Source organism: Chelonia mydas, chromosome 11, assembly GCF_015237465.2.
Source record: "Chelonia mydas isolate rCheMyd1 chromosome 11, rCheMyd1.pri.v2, whole genome shotgun sequence".
Classification (NCBI taxonomy): Eukaryota; Metazoa; Chordata; order Testudines; family Cheloniidae; genus Chelonia; species Chelonia mydas.
In genome coordinates this window covers 4740664-4759185 of record NC_051251.2, presented here as the reverse complement: position 1 = coordinate 4759185, position 18522 = coordinate 4740664, and the positions used below count along the sequence as shown (strand labels likewise).

The 18522-nt window shown below is 46.6% G+C and overlaps 1 protein-coding gene across 1 annotated transcript in view; it reads right to left on the bottom strand.

The window, feature by feature from the left end:
- Positions 1 to 9471: 9471 nt before the first annotated feature.
- The window catches only part of MARCHF4 (membrane associated ring-CH-type finger 4), a 164787-nt gene continuing 155736 nt past the window's right edge, over positions 9472 to 18522 (bottom strand). The window contains exon 4 of the mRNA XM_043525624.1: positions 9472 to 17166. Coding sequence (XP_043381559.1) covers positions 16805 to 17166 — 362 coding nt within the window. The 3' untranslated portion in view covers positions 9472 to 16804. The remainder of the gene's footprint in view (positions 17167 to 18522) is intronic.

Genomic DNA, 18522 nt, shown 5'->3' with positions numbered 1-18522 from the left:
CTGCTCCAACAAGCAGTCATTTAAGGTGTCAAGAAACTTTATTTCTGCATCCTGTCTTGAGGTGACATATACCCAGTCAATATGGGAATAGTTGAAATCCCCCATTATTATTGAGTTTTTTATTTTAATAGCCTGTCTAATCTTCAAGTATTTCACAGTCACTATCACCATCCTGGTCAGGTGGTTGGTAATATATCCCTACTGCTATATTCAGTCTACTACTACTCAGTCTTACCCTGTATGTGTTTTGCTCTTTTGCTTAGACTGACAGGTATATGCCCTGGTTAAATATTTCCAGCTGATGTTTTCTAAGCCGGAAGCTCACCCTGGTTTGAAACAGACCTTTTGATCAGAACTGTCCCCATGGACCTGCCATACATGCTCCGATCCTCCTCAGGAACAGCCTCTCTCTACCCTCCCTTTCCAGTCACGTTAAGAATGTTTTTTTGCTGTAGTTTTTAAACAAATGAACGATTTCCCAAAGCTCAGAGAGATTCTTTTGAAGCAAGAAGCCGTGTGAGTATCCGAGCTCACCAGGCGCAAATTGGAATGATTATGGATACTCCAGGTAAAGCCTCACCAGTGCTGGGTAGAGCAGGACAATTATTTCCTTGATCTTATATACAATGCTCCTATTAACATACCCTAGAATGTGGTTAGTCTTTTTTGCAAGTGCATCACATATTCAATTTGTGATCCACTATAACCCCCAGATCCTTTTCAACAGTACGACCACCTAGCCAGTTACGGTTCTTTGTGTAGCTGTGCATTTGATTTTTCCTTCATGCGTGAAGTACTTTGCACTTATCTTTATTGAATTTCATCTTGTTGAATTGAGACGAGTTCTCCAGTTTTTAATTTTGATCCTGTCTTCCAAAGTGCTTGCAACCCCTCCCAGCTTAGTGTCATTTGCACATTTTTCTAAGCATACTCTCCACTCTGTTATCCAAGCCATTAATGAAAATATAAAATAGTACAAGTCCCAGGACTGATCCTTGTGGGATCCCACTACGTCTTCCCCCCGGTTTGACAGCAAGCCATTGATAACTACTCTTTGATGAGTATAGTCTTTCAACCAGTTGTGCACCTACCTTATAGTAATTTCATCTAGGCTGCATGGCTCAGGGGACCAGTAATGAGCTGTTCAGCTTTGCACCTCGAGGTCCCTAGTTCAGATCCATTGCAGGACTGTGTTGTTTGTTTGGACTGAAGCTTGGTGGTCGCACACCAGTTCCTATGGTGGGGGCGGGGGCAGCCTCTCAGAAATGAGGCCCCCCTCTGGCAGGATGAGTAGGGAAACCAAGGATTTAAAGGACTGTGTGGACCAAACTCTATTCCCACCACTCAGTGGTGGTTTGTGGAGACTGAGGCACATTTGAAAGGCAGCATGGCTGTAGCTTGCAGAGCTACTGCATCTGTTGCTAATACAGAGGCCTCTCCAGAGCGTCCAGTCTTGTATCTTTCACCAGCATGAAATTCATTCTGAGGGGAAAAACACTCGGGGACTTGCAAAGAGGAAAAAGCGGTGCTAAATAAGCTCATTCTCTTTCCAGCTGTATAGATCACCGACACTGATCCATTGAGCTCCGACACGAGCCAGCTCAGCAGGACCATAAGACTTTAATGAAACAATAAAGATCACTGCATTTTCAAAATACAATGGGCAGTGAGCATTAAAAAAATTAAATGTGTTTTTAGACATCTGCTATTATTTAGTGGATTAAATAACGAGACACTGTTTACATTAGCAAAAAGAAAAGGAGGACTTGGGGCACCTTAGAGACTAACAAATTTATTTGAGCATCCGATGAAGTGAGCTGTAGCTCACGAAAGCTTATGCTCAAATAAATTTGTTAGTCTCTAAGGTGCCACAAGTCCTCCTTTTCTTTTTGCGAATACAGACTAACACAGCTGCTACTCTGAAACCTGTTTACATTAGGTCATTGTTGCTTCTAGTGACTTTCCAAATGAGAGGAAGGGTGGCACCTTAATTAGCCTCCATTATAAGATACTTAACTAGGGGGATTCGAATCAGGCATAGATGCATAAGGCTAAAATGTTTTCAGTATTTGAGGTGTAATGAGGAATTATCCCTTGGGACATAAAATAATAATTTGAAATACTCACGCATAGATCTCAAAGTGCTTTGCCGAGCTGGGTAAATCTCATTATACCCATTTTATCAATGGGGAAACCGAGGCACAGAGCAATTAAGTATCAGCTGTTTGAAAGTGCTCAATTAGCTCTCTTTTCGGCACGAAGATAAACTGCCAGACCTTCAAAAACACTAAGCACCTTGGGTGCCAAGTGCATGTGAAAATCCAATGATAGGGGTTCCCAGGGGAGCTGTGGGGTGCTGAAAGCTTGGAAATATGGCCCGAGTTGTGAGTGTGGAACACCTGGAAATCTGATCCTCAGTGAAGCAGTGTGTGAGTGGCAGAGCCAAAAATAGAACCCACATCTCCTGGTCTGCTGTCCTACCCAGGAGACCACATTGCCTCCCTGGGTATCATCTGTGTTGAGGTGGGTATGTCCAGGGTGTTCTGCACCTGAGATTGCAAAGGGTGGATAGGCAACAAGTGTCAGGTTTTCAAAGCTAGGAGTTTACAGATGCTATGGTGATGAGGGTGGTGCAAATGATTCCTCAGCCAAGCAGACAGTCATGCCCATTCTTTTGCATGCACCTAATTAATGCACCTGAGGGTCCAATGTAGGCACACACGTCTGGTCCTTGTTCTTACACAAGGCGAGTGAGGTATGCCCACTTAGCAACTGAGGTGCCTAACTCATGCATGGTTTTACACACTTCAATTAGGCTTGTCGAAAAGTAAGCGTCTAGATGCTGCGGCCTGTCTCTGGTCCAGGAAGGCCTACCAGCTAGCACCACACCAAAGTCTCTTTCAGGCCTTTCCCACAGGGCATGGTTTAGTAATTCAAATAAAATCTTGCAAAGTAACACAAAACACTAGTCCTCCGAACTGCACAGGCTACAGTGGCCCAGAAGCCTTTCACTCTGCACCTTTCTCACTGCTCCCAGGCCCGTCACAGCAGCTAACCTCTCTCCTGCTGCCCTCCGTCCAGTTGAGTGCTCTCAGCCCTTTCCAGGCCTCACCTAACCCCTTTCCATCTGGGTCTCATAGTCAAACAGGGCTAGCTAGCCCCAGGCTCCAAGGCCCTTAAAGGCAGACCGCCCTGTTACAGAGGCACTCCCCTAACGTTGAAAAACCTGGATTCGTTTTAATTTGTATCTCCCAGTACTGACTATTTTGGGGGATGGGTGGTTGCAATGGTGGATTCTGCAAAGCTTGTCATGTCTGATTGACTCAGTCTCACTGTGGCAAAGTGATAGCACTCATTGACTGGTAGGTCTCTCGACCTCTCTAACAGGTCTTTCCATCTTGCACTACTATGATTCTATATAAACAAAAGTTGTATGAACTCAACAGGGCTTTGAAACTGTAAATGTCAAGACTGAGCCCTATCCAAAGTCCATTGAAATCAATGGAAATATTCACATTGTCTTCAGTGGGTTTTACATCAGGCTCTACAAGAACTCTTAAAATTTTTAATCTGGCCTTCTTCTTGACTTATTTTGTCAGTAAAAATGTAGATTGTTGACAGTCACGTCCTTCAGGTAGTGACATCCTCTGGACACTGGACAGCAGCTCGTCCCATCATGCCAGGAATTACTGCCTGGAAAAGGAAAGGAGGACTTGTGGCACCTTAGAGACTAACAAATTTATTTGAGCATAAGCTTTCGTGAGCTACAGCTCACTTCATCGGATGCATTCAGTAGAAAATACAATGGGGAGATTTATATACACAGAGAACATGAAACAACGGGTGTTACCATACACGCGGTAAAGAGAGGGATCACTTAAGGTGAGCTATTACCAGCAGGAGAGCGGGGTGGGGGGGGGGAGAGCTTTTGTAGTAATAATCAAGGGGGGCCATTTCCAGCAGTTGACAAGAACGTCTGAGGAACAGTGGGAGTGTGGGGGGGGGGTGGGCGATAAACATGGGGAAATAGTTTTACTTTGTGTAATGACCCATGCACTCCCAGTCTCTATTCAAGCCTAAGTTAATTGTATCCAGTTTGCAAATTACTTCCAATTCAGCAGTCTCTCGTTGGAGTCTGTTTTTGAAGTTTTTTTGTTAAAGAATTGCCACTTTTAGGTCTGTAATCGAGTGACCAGAGAGATTGAAGCGTTCTCCGACTGGTTTTTGAATGTTATAATTCTTGACATCTGATTTGTGTCCATTTAAACTGGACAGTCTCTATGTAAAAGAATAAATGGACACAAATCAGACATCAACCCCCCCTAATCCCCCCCGCTCTCCTGCTGGTAATAGCTCACCTTAAGTGATCCCTCTCTTTACCGTGTGTATGGTAACACCCATTGTTTCATGTTCTCTGTGTATATAAATCTCCTCACTGTACTTTCCACTGAATGCATCCGATGAAGTGAGCTGTAGCTCACGAAAGCTTATGCTCAAATAAATGTTAGTCTCTAAGGTGCCACAAGTCTTCCTTTTCTTTTTGCGAATACAGACTAACACGGCTGCTACTCTGAAACCTGCCTGGAAAAGGTTGTAATCCCTGGATCAATGTCAAGTTTTTCTTTTGTTTTGAATCCACAGATCAGGGTATTATTTTTAGGGGAAGTACTTACCAGGGTAAATGTCTTTTATCATGTTCACACTGGGCTGGGCTTTGTAGGCGATGGAAATCCCAACTCATAACTAGAACTGGATATTGCAAATTGTCCTCATCTTTATAATGGTGGACCAAAGCCCCTGGATCTTTGCCTGTCTGAAGCCTGGGATATTCAAAAGCCAGATCTGAGTTTTGCAGCTGGAGCCCACAGCATGATGGTTTGTCACAACTCTTGTTTCTTTTCTAGGGAACACAGTCTGAAATAACACTCGAACCTCCCTGTTGTCTTGACGATCCTTTATCTCCTCAGCAGCTAGTCAGCATTTTGGATTCCCCAGGCTTCTAAAACCTGCTGAATTTGCAAAGATTGTGGTGTATTGCAGCCTGCAGAATGCAAGGCCTTCCCGACTCGTTGCAGAGAAAGTTTGCTTCGGGCCTCATCAGAGGCACAACCAGAATTTTCCTAAGGAGGGGGCCCAGGAGGTGCTGATTTTGGAGGGGGAGGGATCTCCCTAGGGCTAAGCATGTGACGTGGGGGTAGGTAGGTGGGGCTTCTCCTTCTAGGGACCATCCATCTCCTGGAGCCCCATCAGCCCCAGGCTCCTCCCACCTTTCCAAGCCCAGGGTTCCCACCTTGGAACTGGGGTCCCTATGCTGGATGAGTGGCCTGTACCACTCCAGCACCTCTGCATTGTGGACTTGGCCACCCCAGCAGCCGCAGAGGAATCTTAGCAGCCTGGCCTCTCTCAGCAACTCCAGGGTGGGCGGCGCTGCTGTGGGCAGGGCCCGAAGTACATAATCCCTCACACAATGCCTGTGCCACAGAGCTGCCCAGCCATGGGAGGGAGCGGGGGCTGCCGGGGATGTGTATGTTCTTTGCAGACCCCTCTGGGTGCAGCTCTGTGAGTTTTGAGTCCCAGGCAGACCCATCACACCCTCTTCCCCTAACCCTGATTGGAGTCTATGGCCAAGGGGGGAAGGGCCTGGGCACTCTCCCTCATTTTGCCCCTGGTCCTAGTGCGATGACATTTCAGTGAAAAAGACACTATATACGTCTGCCTGTCTGCAGGGGCTTCCCAGAGTCCAGCGAACCTTACACTGTGAAAATCGATTTTTAAAAGGTTTTCAGCCCTCTAATGGGGTGCCCGCCCTGCTCCTCGCAGACTCAGGGATGCTCCAAGCGGGCAAAACTCCCGTGCTCTTTATTTGTGTCCGTTTCCCACCACCAGTTTCCTGCTATATACAGGCTACTTACAATGGCTTGGCCTAACACAGGCCTGGTCAGCAACAGCGTAGCAGGCTCCTACCTTTCCCTGAGCCTCCTGGTCTCCACCCTCCTTTTCACTCACTGCCTGCCAGCCTTATAGCTCCTGCCTAATGAGGCTGGCAGATGCAGTCAGTGATTAGGTAAACCTAGGCTATTTACCCAGCCCCAACCCATTTCCCCTGACTGGGGCTGGGGTGGCAGGAGCTGACTGAGGCTCCCCGAGCAGTGCCCTGCCACAAGCCCTAGCTGGGCTCTTTGGAAGAGTGGATGGCAAGTAGCCACATGACTGCTGGATCTGCCACCAGGGGGTCCGTGGCGGGCAGGGGGACACATGGGAGAGGCAGGGTAGGAGACATTTGATTGACTCCCACCTGTGCTGTACCGAACACCTCAGTTCAGAGCCAGGCGCTGTGTGTTTTCACAGCACCTAATACCGTGCGGGACTTGATCCTGACTGGGGCCTTTGGCGCTTACTGCCGTAGAAATAAATGCTGGTAACGAGCCCCATCCTTGCTGCAGGGGCTCGGTGATGTGTCATCCCTGTTCTCGATCGTTGATCGCCAACCCCATCCTCACCGCAAATACTTCCCTCTCCACTGATTACCATCAGGCACTGGCAAGCCTCTTTCTTTCAGTGTCTGAAGAGATACCTGACACGATTGCTGCCATGAACCCAACAGCTTCGTTCCACCAGAATCCCCCTGCAACCAGGCACCCACGTTTCATATATCCACTATGCCCAGCAGTGGCCCACCTTGTCGCCTAGAGGGGACTGTCCTTTAGACCCGTATTTTTCTCTTTGTATGAATGCTTCATCCTCTCCATTTCCATCTCATCTTTCATTCCTGCACACTCCAGGCTCCTATCCCTCGCCCCATGACAAATCTCCCACACGCACACTCTGCCTGACTCTTCCTTTGTCAACAACCCCATCTCCAACTTCCTTTCCTCAGCAAGATGCTGGAGCTGGTGGTGACCTTCTCTCACACCTCACTGCTTTGGGTCAGCCTTTTGCCCTTATACACCCTGTCCCATTCTGGGAGGCAAGGGACAATGGCCTTCTTCTCTTGGCTCAGAGTTCTCTCTATTCTCTTCCTAATGGGCTGTAACGTGGCTTCCGTTACCGTCGCTCACTCTGGGATGCTCAAGCACCTCACACCTGATCTTGGCTCTCCAGCACTGGCGGTGCTGGTGGTGTTGCTGGAGGTGGAATTACAGTTTCTCCTCATCCTTTCTGCTGTGGAGCCTCCCAAGGGCCAGTCTTGCCGTCTTCTCTACCACATCTTCTCTTCAGCCTATCATTGTCACAGACAATAAAGCCCATTCCCCACCCTCTTCTCCATTCCTACCTCCTCTTAGTCCCCCTTCCTGTCTCCCCCATCCCTGCCCCCCACCTTTGCCCTCACTGTACCTGGCCTGCATGGCTGCCCATGTGCATTGTTACCATTTCTCTTTTCTCCTCACTTCTCCATTTCTCTTTCATTCCAATCTATTCTTTGTCTTACACTTGCTCTCTTTTGCTCCATTCACCCTCCTTTCCACCTCTTGCTTTAAATCGTTTTGTGAGACTTTATTGGGAGGGACCGACACAAAAATGAATGCCTTTGTATTGTAGCCTGCTCAGTGGAGAAATGGTCCCCTTCAGTTTCCAGAGCTTGGCTGACTGGCAGTGTTTGTGAATGCTAAATTCACCTAATGACATACCTCCCATGGGATGCCCTTGGTCCAATAAAAGCTATTACCTCACCCACCTTGTATCTCTAGCCTAGGGACGAATTCGGCTACCTCTTTGTTTGAAAACTCATTGTGGGGAGACCATCTCTTTATTCTCCCTGCAGAAGCTCCTGCATGCCTACAGTGGATGCTGCTAAGATGTCAGCATTTCCCAGTGCTTGCCACACAGTGGGTAGCTGAGCTTATCATGGTTTCCCCCTGTATTTAGGAAGTCTCCATGTTATCTCTGTAGCAAAGACTGGCAAATATGGGCTTTTTAGTGGCTTCCACAGTATAGATTGATTAAACAAATGATAAATCATAGCAGGTAACAATGACAATAATGCCTCATCTTTATTTTTTCAAATCCTCTGAATGAAATGTTGACCTCAATTTGGCATGTGAAGGCAGACGACAAAGGCCACTGGATAAGGTCTCGTGTGAATCATGGAAAGAAATAAAGAGATTTTTATTGACCAGGAATGGCAATAAACAAACAAGGCGGAGGTAAATTTCACAGTGTGTATTACAGGTTAACAGAGAAGAAGAGGAGAAGATTAACAGAGTCTTTCATTTTCTTTTTTTATTATGTATATTTTCATTAGAAAACAACCTTAAACACCTAAGAATAGTTTTCTAATAAACATCAGCTCACGAAGAGCACTTAGAAATTTCCATTTGGGATTCAGGAGAATGACAGGACAGTAACACAGTCAGCATGGTCATTCCTTGGAGCAAATCCCTCCCTCTTGACTGAGTTTTAAGCCTAACATTGCAGCCTGCAGTTCCTCCTTGGTTCCTGTTCAAAATCAGGGTTCCCAAACACACAGAAGTCTCCACAGAGAGTTTCTAATGAAGTGTTTTCATATGGGCATGCAGTTTTACTTTCATCACTTTGTGGATATCATGATTCATACAGGGCCTTATCAATGGGCTTCAGTGATTCATAAGGGGACATGTCACTCCCCAGGACAGAACCCTCTTCAGTAGAGGATCAGATTGCAGCCCTCCTGAGGGCCTTCAAAGGGACTAAAATGTGATTCAGAGCAGGTGCAGAATTAGCCTATTTGTTGTAAGTATACATGAATGGGGCAGTTGGGGGGAGGAGGGGGGAGGCAATGCCTTTTGCTTTCCCCCCTCTGGCTGCTCCCTTTCTTCCCTCCTCCTTAACTGGGAAAGGATGAAAGTCCTGAACTGGGTCAGTGTATTGCAATGTGCCTGCCCCTTAGCCGGTGACTTCACTGCAATAAAAAGGGGAGGTTTTTACCTCAGGGTACCGGTGTAAGCTACCCCGAGGAGTAAACACAGTGAAGACAAAGCACTTTACTGTGAGGTAAACTACCTCATGATAAAACTAAAGTGCCTTCTCTTCACTGTGTTTTTTTTTACCTCAGGTAGCTTATGTGCATTACCCTGAGGTACCCTCCTGCCCCCCCATTTATAGCAGTGAAGACAAAGCCTAAGAGTGAAGCTGTTCCAAAGCCAGGCCCTGCCAGAGCGAGGTTCTGTTAGACACACCAGTTTAAGGGAAGTGGAGAGATGTTTGTGTCTCCACCCAGGAGAAGGAGGGCTCTCCATACCTCTTGTATCAAAGAGCTACTTTGCCATTCAGTGTCACTGATCCTCACGTTGGAGGGGCCAGTGAGGATGAGGATGTGGTGGGTGAAAGGAAGGAAGGACTAAAAACTTGTAGGATACAGGGCAAAATTCTCCAACCACAGGTGCAGAGAAACTCCAAATTTCTCTCACGAGATCAAAGGCACAGGCAGTTGTAGGGCAGCTGGAGTTGTGCACACCGCTCTTGTTCAGTTGAAAGCTGACTCTTGAGAGCAGAGCTGGGGTAAGGAGATTTGGTGGGCTCTGTAGCTATCATCTTGTATAGGTAGGAGAGGAGAAACCAGAGCCACCAGAATAGGCAACAGAAAATTTACAGGGGAAAAATGAAAGGCTGGGTAGTCAAGAGACTGCTGTGCTGAATGGAACTGCTCCTCTTAGAGGTAGCTCTGCAAGTGTCTTTGACCACAAAAAGGGTGGATCACATAGAGGTTGTATCCACGTTCCTGGCCCCTAAAGGCCTACGATGCTTTAAAGATTGGTGTCAGGCACATGCTGTTTGTGGGGATGAATACACTCTCCCATCAGTAGAGCTTTAAGGATCTCTGACAGCACCCGTTACCGCAGTTGGGTGACACCTGGTTTTTGTAGTTACCAGCGCCCCTCTGGTGCCTGCATAAAATATTTACTTGACTTTCATGATACTTTTGAACCACCTTGACATCACTGCACAGGATGCTGATGTGACATCATCACAAATGACGTTTTGATATCACCACCCTCCTGTGATGGCACAAGGTGAAAGGTGCACTTGCTGGTTTATAAAGCCAGCGAGCGGTGAAAGCAGCTGCCGTCATCGTGGGTGAAAACACCTCGGATAGACACAGGAACACCATTGCTGGCTTTGACCACCACTCAGAGGAATTCTCTGGTCACTTGGTGGAAATCTGAGCTCTAGGAAGGCTCTGTGGCTTTGGAGGCCACCGTTGGTCAAAGACTGGGCACTGGGCAGGCAGCAAAATAAAAATAGTGTCCTTGCTTTGTTCTATACAGAAGGCCTTGGTGTGTAGCAGTAACAAAATGTAGTGAACAGTCTCTCCTTACTCCTTGGCTCCTTTTTTGTTTGTTTTTTCAGTTCTCTATACTCTGAATAACATCATCTTTCTCCAGAACACTTTGAAAAGCAGGTTGTTTATAGGTAGGTAGTAAACAAGCTGAAAACAACACTCTCAATGTGGCATAGAAAAGAATCTCCCTTATTCTTTCCCCATGTTCAAGGACCCCCACCTCTTGTCAATAAACTTGTGACTTGTATGGTTCCAGGCGTTTGTGCTTTCATCTCTTTGTGCTTGCTTGAGTATGGCTCAGATAATTTCAAGGGGCCTTTCGTCTATGATCCACTGCACTTCAAGATCCAAGTATCTCTCTTTCTGTCTCTCACACACATTGACTGAACATTTAATCAATGATTGGCCAAGAATCCCATGCAAGGATTTCTTTTCTCCTTCTTCTGCCTACCTAGAGTAAGGTCCTGCATTGTTCTATCTACCTAATTAACTTCTGTCAAGACTTTTTTTTTTTTAGGTTCAATAAACTAAACATTCTTTCACGGTTGTTTTTCCCCCCTCTCAAGAAGAGTAATAGTTTTGTAAACTTGTAATTCCGATTCTGGAAGAAGAAACTTCATTCTCTCTTCAAAGAAGAAATTCACCCACTGACCTGGAGGTAAGTTGAATAATAAACCAAGATATTTTTGAAGTTTTTGTTAAAAGTGCAGAAACTTCATGGTCTTTTCTACTTGTATACAGTGTGATAGATGTCAGATCAGACACTGTTCCATCAACTACACTCACATCACCGGAGGGAATGCTCTGGAAGCCATCAAATGGTTACTATTGTAAAGGAAACCATTGCTTTATTCAGTATATCTCCCTTCAGCGTTGAAGTGGAGGTAAATGGTCAATACAGTAGGTTCCTGCACTAGTTGTTTATCTCTGGATTCTAATGTGAGTGCTTTTGGTCACAAGTGCTGGTTTCAAAACACTACAGATATTTATCCATGTTGCAAAATCATCCTATAGTTTATGCTGTAGGTATCTCTACTCATGAGAAGCCACTGTCTGGGCAGGCAGGGTTTTGCCACATGCCAAGAGAGCTGCACTGGCAAAAGGAATTTGGCAACGTGGGAGTAGAATAGCAGGGAGTGCGTCATGAGTGGGGTTCATTGGTACTGGGGGTTAGGGTCCCCTGGCACTAACCATTAGGGCATATGCACTGCTGGCCCCAAGGGCTCAGTCCATTGGAATATTCCAGTGTTTTACATCGATTTTCCCTCACTGTGCGTAGCTGACAAATGCTAACAGGAACTGCTGGTAACATGCTGGCATTGTAATGAAATGGGAAGAGGAATTAGCTGGCTGACTGGCCTTGTGCTCTCAGCTGCAATGCAGGAGTCCTGGGTTTGATTGCTGGTCCCACCTCTCTGGATCCATGGGGTGACAGTGCTATGGAGGCAGCTTGCTTATATCCTGAGTGAAGGTGAGCTACCTCCTTGAATACTTTGTCCGCTGAGTCAGAGATGCTGCATTACGGCGTTGTGCTCTCGGTGTCGCTCACCCTGTGGTGAGCTACCCAATGCCCTACAAGATATGTGGCACATCCACTGGAAAAAAATCAGGCCTCTCCCTTGAAAAGAGGGACCACTGGCAACTGTATGTGGACAGCGGCCCTCAGGATGGTCTCCAGCCGATGGCTTTCTCAGCCGGAAGGAGGTTGGCTGTGATACATGGGGCCTACTGGAGGAATTGGGGTTTAAAGGATTCCTCAGGGATCTGGCAAGTCTGAGGAGGTTTGTTCCTGTTTCCCTGAGTGAAAATACAGTTAGTAAAGCCAGGAAAGGTATTAACTACTATTTCTTCCCCGTAGAAAAGATTGGCATCAGTGTCCCTGATCCAGAATAATGCCAGAAGCACGCATCTCTTGGGACATTTGTGGCAACAGTGATGTGCTCTTCCTCAGGGCCTGGCCACAGGAGCAGGATGATACAGGTGCATCTTCAAGGCCCACCGTAGAAAAGCACAGGCCTGGCGTTATTAAAGCAAGGCAAAAGGGAAATTCAGACATGTGTCTTGAGAGCCAGCCCACCAGTGCTGACATTTGAAGCGGGGAATGGAGTGTTTTATTGGCTTTCTGAGCCTCCCGATCAACTGGTCCTGTGGGAGCTGATTGGCAGCAGGAAACTATGAGTTTCAAAGTGAATATATATTGAAAAAACAAAACACAGCAAGGGCTGTGAGTCCTGACCAGAGGGGCGTCAGAAAAAGTGGAAGCTTGGACCACGTAGACCCCCTACTACAGTCTAAGTGTGTGCTTGTGCTCTGATGGGGGAGGTGGGAGGAATGGGCTTGAGGGTGGGTGTTTGGTGGAGAGACTGGAAGAGCAATGGAGGCTTGTGGCCACCACCGAAATTTTGGGCAAAGAGGATAGAATTGAGAGAAGTCACACAGAGCAAAACCTCTCCAAAAAGGCAGTAAGTGACCCATCAAAGCTGACAGAAAATCAGGAACAAAATGTGGGTAATTTAGCAGGACCACGAATCATTTCAGACCCCTCGTCTCTCCATCAGCCACCTCTGACTGTTTCACCGTGCCATGAAGCACAAGAGCACAGGAATGCCCGATGGGGGTTTTGCCCCTACCCCACCTCCCCCAAAACAGCTGTTGAGTTCTTTGCAAACAGCGTGATCTGAGGGAAGCAGGGCTCACTGCCTTGTAAGAATGGCGTTAAAAATACAAACAAGAACTCTTTGACAATGAGGCAAAGTGAAGAGTACTTGAAAGAGAAGGCAAGATGAGCAGTGATGTGTGGGTGGGGTGATGCCAGGGAAGGGATGCCTTCCATAGAACTGCTTTGTTTAGCTCCGTCATCTTGTCCCTTCTGCCCTCTGCAAACCCCCGCCAGTCCACGGTGTGGTTTGCATGTCTCCATTTTTGCACTTTTTATTGTCCTGCATAGGAGCAGAAATGAGGGGACGGGGGAGGAGAAAAGAGCGCATTCTGCCATGGAACATAGATGTTCATTGCTATTCCTGCCATCTTCAGAGCCGCTCCAAAAAATAATAAAAAAACCCCAAAACGTGCACCCATCGCTCTCAGACCAGCAGCCTAGATGTTCGTAAAACTCAGAAGCACTTTGCTCAAGAATAAACTGCTCTAAAAACAGAGGTTCCAATTACACCTGGCTTCTAGGAGATTGTGCTGATGGAATGAAAGCAAAGATCCTGAGCGCTAGTTCAAACGGGAATTATTTTGGGGCAGTTCTCTGGCCTGTGTGATACAGGAGGGCAGACTAGATTATCACAGTGGTCCCTTCTGGCCTTGGGAATCTATGCTTAAGAAAGTGTTATAATTAGTTTACAACTTCCTTTAGCTAACGTCTTATCTACCTAGGTACTTAAGTGCTCCTTGTCACCATAGTATCTGATGCCCAGTCATTGATGGACTTGGCAAGACTGCGTGTTCTGTTCATTTGGTTTGGCTATTAAACAGCTGAAATAGGTCTTTGATTCTTAAACCATTGTGGAAGGGCTCAGAAGGTCACCGTCTCTGAAACTGGGCTCCGTAGCCAAATGAAAGGGTTTTCCACCCATGAGGGATGCTGCAGCCACTGAACAGCCCAGACCCAGACAGGCCAGTTGCAACTGGAACATATATTTCTAAGCACATTGCATGGAGAACACGTGTATAGAAAAATGTTGTAACAAATCCATGGCCAAGTAGGACCATGTGGTCGTCACTATGCTGCACATTACAGCCACTCAGAACGTCATGCGAAAGTGGCAGCACCCTACCACTTCAGCAAAAGGGGACTCTCTGGTAACAGTGTAGGGGCTATGATACACCGAGCTGAGCAGTTTGACGTTTGTCCAGCAAAGGGCAGTGGGTGCTCATTCCTGCTAACCAGCTCATTGCTATCTATTTTACACACACTACCTTATCATGTCAATGGGCTTTGCAAACATTGAGTCTCACAACACCCCTGTGAGGTAGGTAAGTATTATCATCCCCATTTTGCAGATGGGGAACTGAGCCAGAAAGATTAAGGGACTTGCCCAAGGCTACAGAGAGAGTTGGTGGCAGAGCTGGAGTGAGATGACTCCATCCTGTGCTCAGCCCACCAGGCCATGCCTCCCTTTCATGGTGAGATGTGCTTCTGACCTTATAAACTCCCAACCTGCTAACCCCAGTGAAAGGAATTTGGTTTTCCTTATCCCATAACGGGAGTTGGAGGGGGATCAGATGACACTACTTACTGTTACGTCTGACAGCCCCCACCCCTGTCAGAGCATCACAAGTGGCCATCTCTTGTGACAAGAACACTGCCCTTTGGAAAAGCCCCTGGGGCACGAAGAGGCTGCTGTGCTCCCTTGCGTTAACCAGACTTTGCTAGACTTTACCACAGGAGCAGCCACGTAAGAGACATGCTCCCGACAGCACCTTTCAGAGGTCATCAAAACAGCCCCGACCCCAACCAAAAGCACTCTTTGGTAGACAGTGAGATAGGTCAGCTATACAGACACTGGCCTCCCAGAAATCATGTTTGTTTGCATGGCTCCTCATTTCATCAGCTGTCTTGGGATTAAGTCTTATCTCAGGGCAGAGCTCAACTCGGCTGGAGTTTCAGAACCCACACGTCATCTGCCATAAAGACACGTTCCGTTGCATTCTGATATTCAAAAGGACACTGTCAAGTAATGGAGGCCCAGAAATGTGACCTTCCTTAAAATGCTTATCCCTTCTGAGAGCTAAATTGCTTTCAGGCCGGCAATTTCAAACCCGGGCGCCCAAAGTCCATCAGCTAAATCCATATGTAGGGGCATGAATCAACTCCCATGGCTCCAACAGAAGCTGCAAGAGGCGCTCAGATACCATTGTGAAGGGTGGTAATAGAAACCCCTAAGGCAGGAGACCCCCAGCACAGCTGGAAAGCAGGCTGCTTTCGTTCATCTGCTTACATATGGGTTTTGGTGGCTAACTCCAGGCACCGGGTTTGACCACTGTGGCGTTGGTTATTTTTGATTTGCTGAGGCATTGCTCCAAAACCAGTTAAGGCTCTGCATTGGGATGGTTTCTGCTCTTCGGCTACACTAACAAAACAGCTCTGTTCTCCAGGGCCGTGGTGCAGCACCATCAGCAATGCTGGGGCACATGAAAGTAAACAGGGCGCAGCCATGTTTGACTTCTGGCTGCAGTAGACGGTCGGGAGGAGAGGGGCAGGGCGGGGTGAGGGTACAGCGGGGCAAGGCCCTGGCCAGGGGAGAACAGCGTGTGCCAAATGGAAAAGGACAAAAATCAATAGGGAAAGAATTTTTATTTTCAAGCTTTTAAGAGAATATGACAAATGATGGAGAGTTAAAAAAAAAAGGCCCCTAAAAGCTATTTAAAAAGTACTTGACAGTGTCCCTTTAATACCCACAAATGATTCAGCCATTGTGCATTGAAAGAGGATGTTCCTGAAGAGCAATTGGTACTTTCGTGGATAGCTCCTAGAGAAGGAGACTTATTAAAAGCATAATATATTCACTCAGGGACTGTGCTCCCTCTTCAGACTAAGTCTTTGTTAGCTCATCATTTAGTCTTTTCCACACAGTCATTCAGCAGACTGGATATCAAGGGCTTAACTTATAAGATTGAGTGAGACTCTCTTGCAAGTTGAGCAGCAGGGATATGCAGATAAAAAAACCCTCTTATGAGAGTCTGAATCACAGATGCAGGAGAAAGCTGTGGAGATGGGACTGGCCTAATGTAATCAATCGGGGGTGATGGGGTATGAGAGGAAATTAACCCGGAGCAGCCTCCTTTCTCAAAGTCTGCCTGGAGGATGGTTTTTGTGAGCGGGAAGGTTTGAATGTGGGATTTGGGGTCATCATACCAGTGCTTGTGCTTCAAACACCCACCACGCATCTGTACAAACTTCGCCAAAAAATGTCTGTCAAACCCGCTCCCAACGCCATTCTCCGAACCCCTTGCCGATTTTTGTTTTGGTGAAATATGGATGGATTTTTTTTTAAATATTAAAACTGAAAAATCCCCAGCCATTTCAGTGGAAATACTCTATCGCGAATAATACAGGGCTCCGGAATGATTTATGAAACAAAACGATGACTCAGATCCCTGCTTAACACAATCTGAAAACTCCTCCAAATACATCGCTTCCGTCATTCCCCTTCTGTTTGTTATCATCCCACACTGTGTGTCTGTGTGCGTGTGGGGCGTGTGTGTGTGTGCAGAACATTACCCATCCCAGCTAATAAAACTTGTAAGACATGCTAATACCGGCTCTTCCTCGGCTTCCCCAAACCTCTGCCTAGTTAGCTGTTAGTCCGTATTGCACTTGTTTTGTTATTTTTTTAAAAAATAATATTGACTGGCTGGAAAACGTTAACCTCTTAAGCATGAGTGTGCAGCTCTGCCTCCACCTTCTTCTTCCTCAGTTGGCCAAGTGCTGCTTACACCTTGTGCAGCTACCCAGAAAATTAAAGGCACACCATGCTTCTCTGCTCTTGAGTTCTTTGTCTCCTCCACTTCGCGTTAAGGCCTCCTGAATTCCGTTGCTCAGACTGTTGTGACCCTCATGACGAGCTCTCTGTTCGTGCTAGACTGGCTTCTCTGTTCGTGAGGCCTCAGCTGGCTGAGTATATGCAAGATGGTGTAAGCACAGTGGTGGTCAGACAGGGTGCCGTTGGCGTGGCTAGTGCCCCGGACCCCGTTGTCGGCTGGAGCGGAGTTGCTGGCTGTACCACCGGTGGAGGACGAATGGTTGGTTTGGGAGGAGGTTCGCAGGTTTGTCCTGGTCCCTGTTTTTTGGTCCTCCATGTCTTTTGTTTTGTCATAGTTCAGCACTTTCCACTGCTGATTTACCGCCTGCCACCGTTTGAAAATCCGGTAAACCGAGGGCCCTTCGTGTATTATTAGACCTGGAGGGAAGGCAAAAAAACAAGAGGAACTTTAGAGAGAAGCTGTAAACACAGCTCAGCATCGCTCCCTCTAGCTGCCTGCTTAGTGGCCCATGAACACAGCTCTCTTGGTCAGCGTGCATTCTACGATAAACCAAGGTTTTTAATTACTGACTGGCAGAGCACAAGTCCTTCTGCTCAGCCAGACCGCCTTCCACCTGGATTAAACAGATCACAGTTTGATCTCAGCAGTCAGCAAATGGATCTTACATGCAGCAGGATGGCTTATTCTATACAGCACCACAATATCCCTTTACCAATGCACCTCTTGGTTTGATCCGCCATACATGCTGTAGGTCATAACTCAGCTGAAAATGTGTGCATGGGGGGTATACCTGGAATCCATGTGCTGTTGGCAGCCATTGGGCTAACATCACATGAATGTGTAAATCAAATCTAGCTGCATGCATAGCAGCAGCAGGGCAGTGGTTGTCTAGTGCCTGGAGCACAGGGTCTGGGAATCAAGACACCACAGTTCTATTCCTGACTGTCACTGACTTGCTGTGTGATCACAGAAGGACTTAACTTCTGTGTCTTGGCTATGTCATCTACAAAATGAGGATAAATGATACGTACTCCTCTTTGGAGAGTGCTTTGATACTGATGGATGAAAAACCATGCAAATTATTCATCATTAGCATTTTCACTAATATTGTGTCTGGGACAGGGTGTGTGTGTGTTTTTCTGGAATCTGTCTACCTGCACACATTGTATTTTCTGGATCCACCAGACAAACATCACACATGGATATAACAGAAGTGTTGTCTAGTGGTTAGAGCAGGACTGTGACTGTGACTAGGACTGTGACTAGAACTCCTGATGTCTAATCCTGTCTACTCATTCCTGAGACATTGGATAGGTCAGTTCCCCTCTCTGTGCATCAGTTATGAGGTCTGACAAATCAGGATAGTAAAAATACTCAACTCCCTTGCAGGGGGATTGTGATAATTATTTACTTAATCTCCATAAATCATCTGGAAGATAAAATATGCAACCTACGTGCTAAGTAAGTAGTAGTAATATTCTAAATACAGGACTCTACCCAGCTGCTCTGATACCATAGAGAATGGCACCGTATAAATGCCTTGCTAGCTAGCTTAGCCAGATATAGATAGATTCCCCACACACGCTGGACTAGCATATCCTACTGACCTGGGGATAGAAACCGTGACACCGCAAATGTGCGGGCTTAGCTGACATATTGTAACATTATTCAATAAATCAAATTTCAATCTTGGTCTGAAACACTTAATTTAAAGTAGGATGTTATACAAAAGTAATTCATATCAACCTCCAGATCAGACATTATTGGATGGT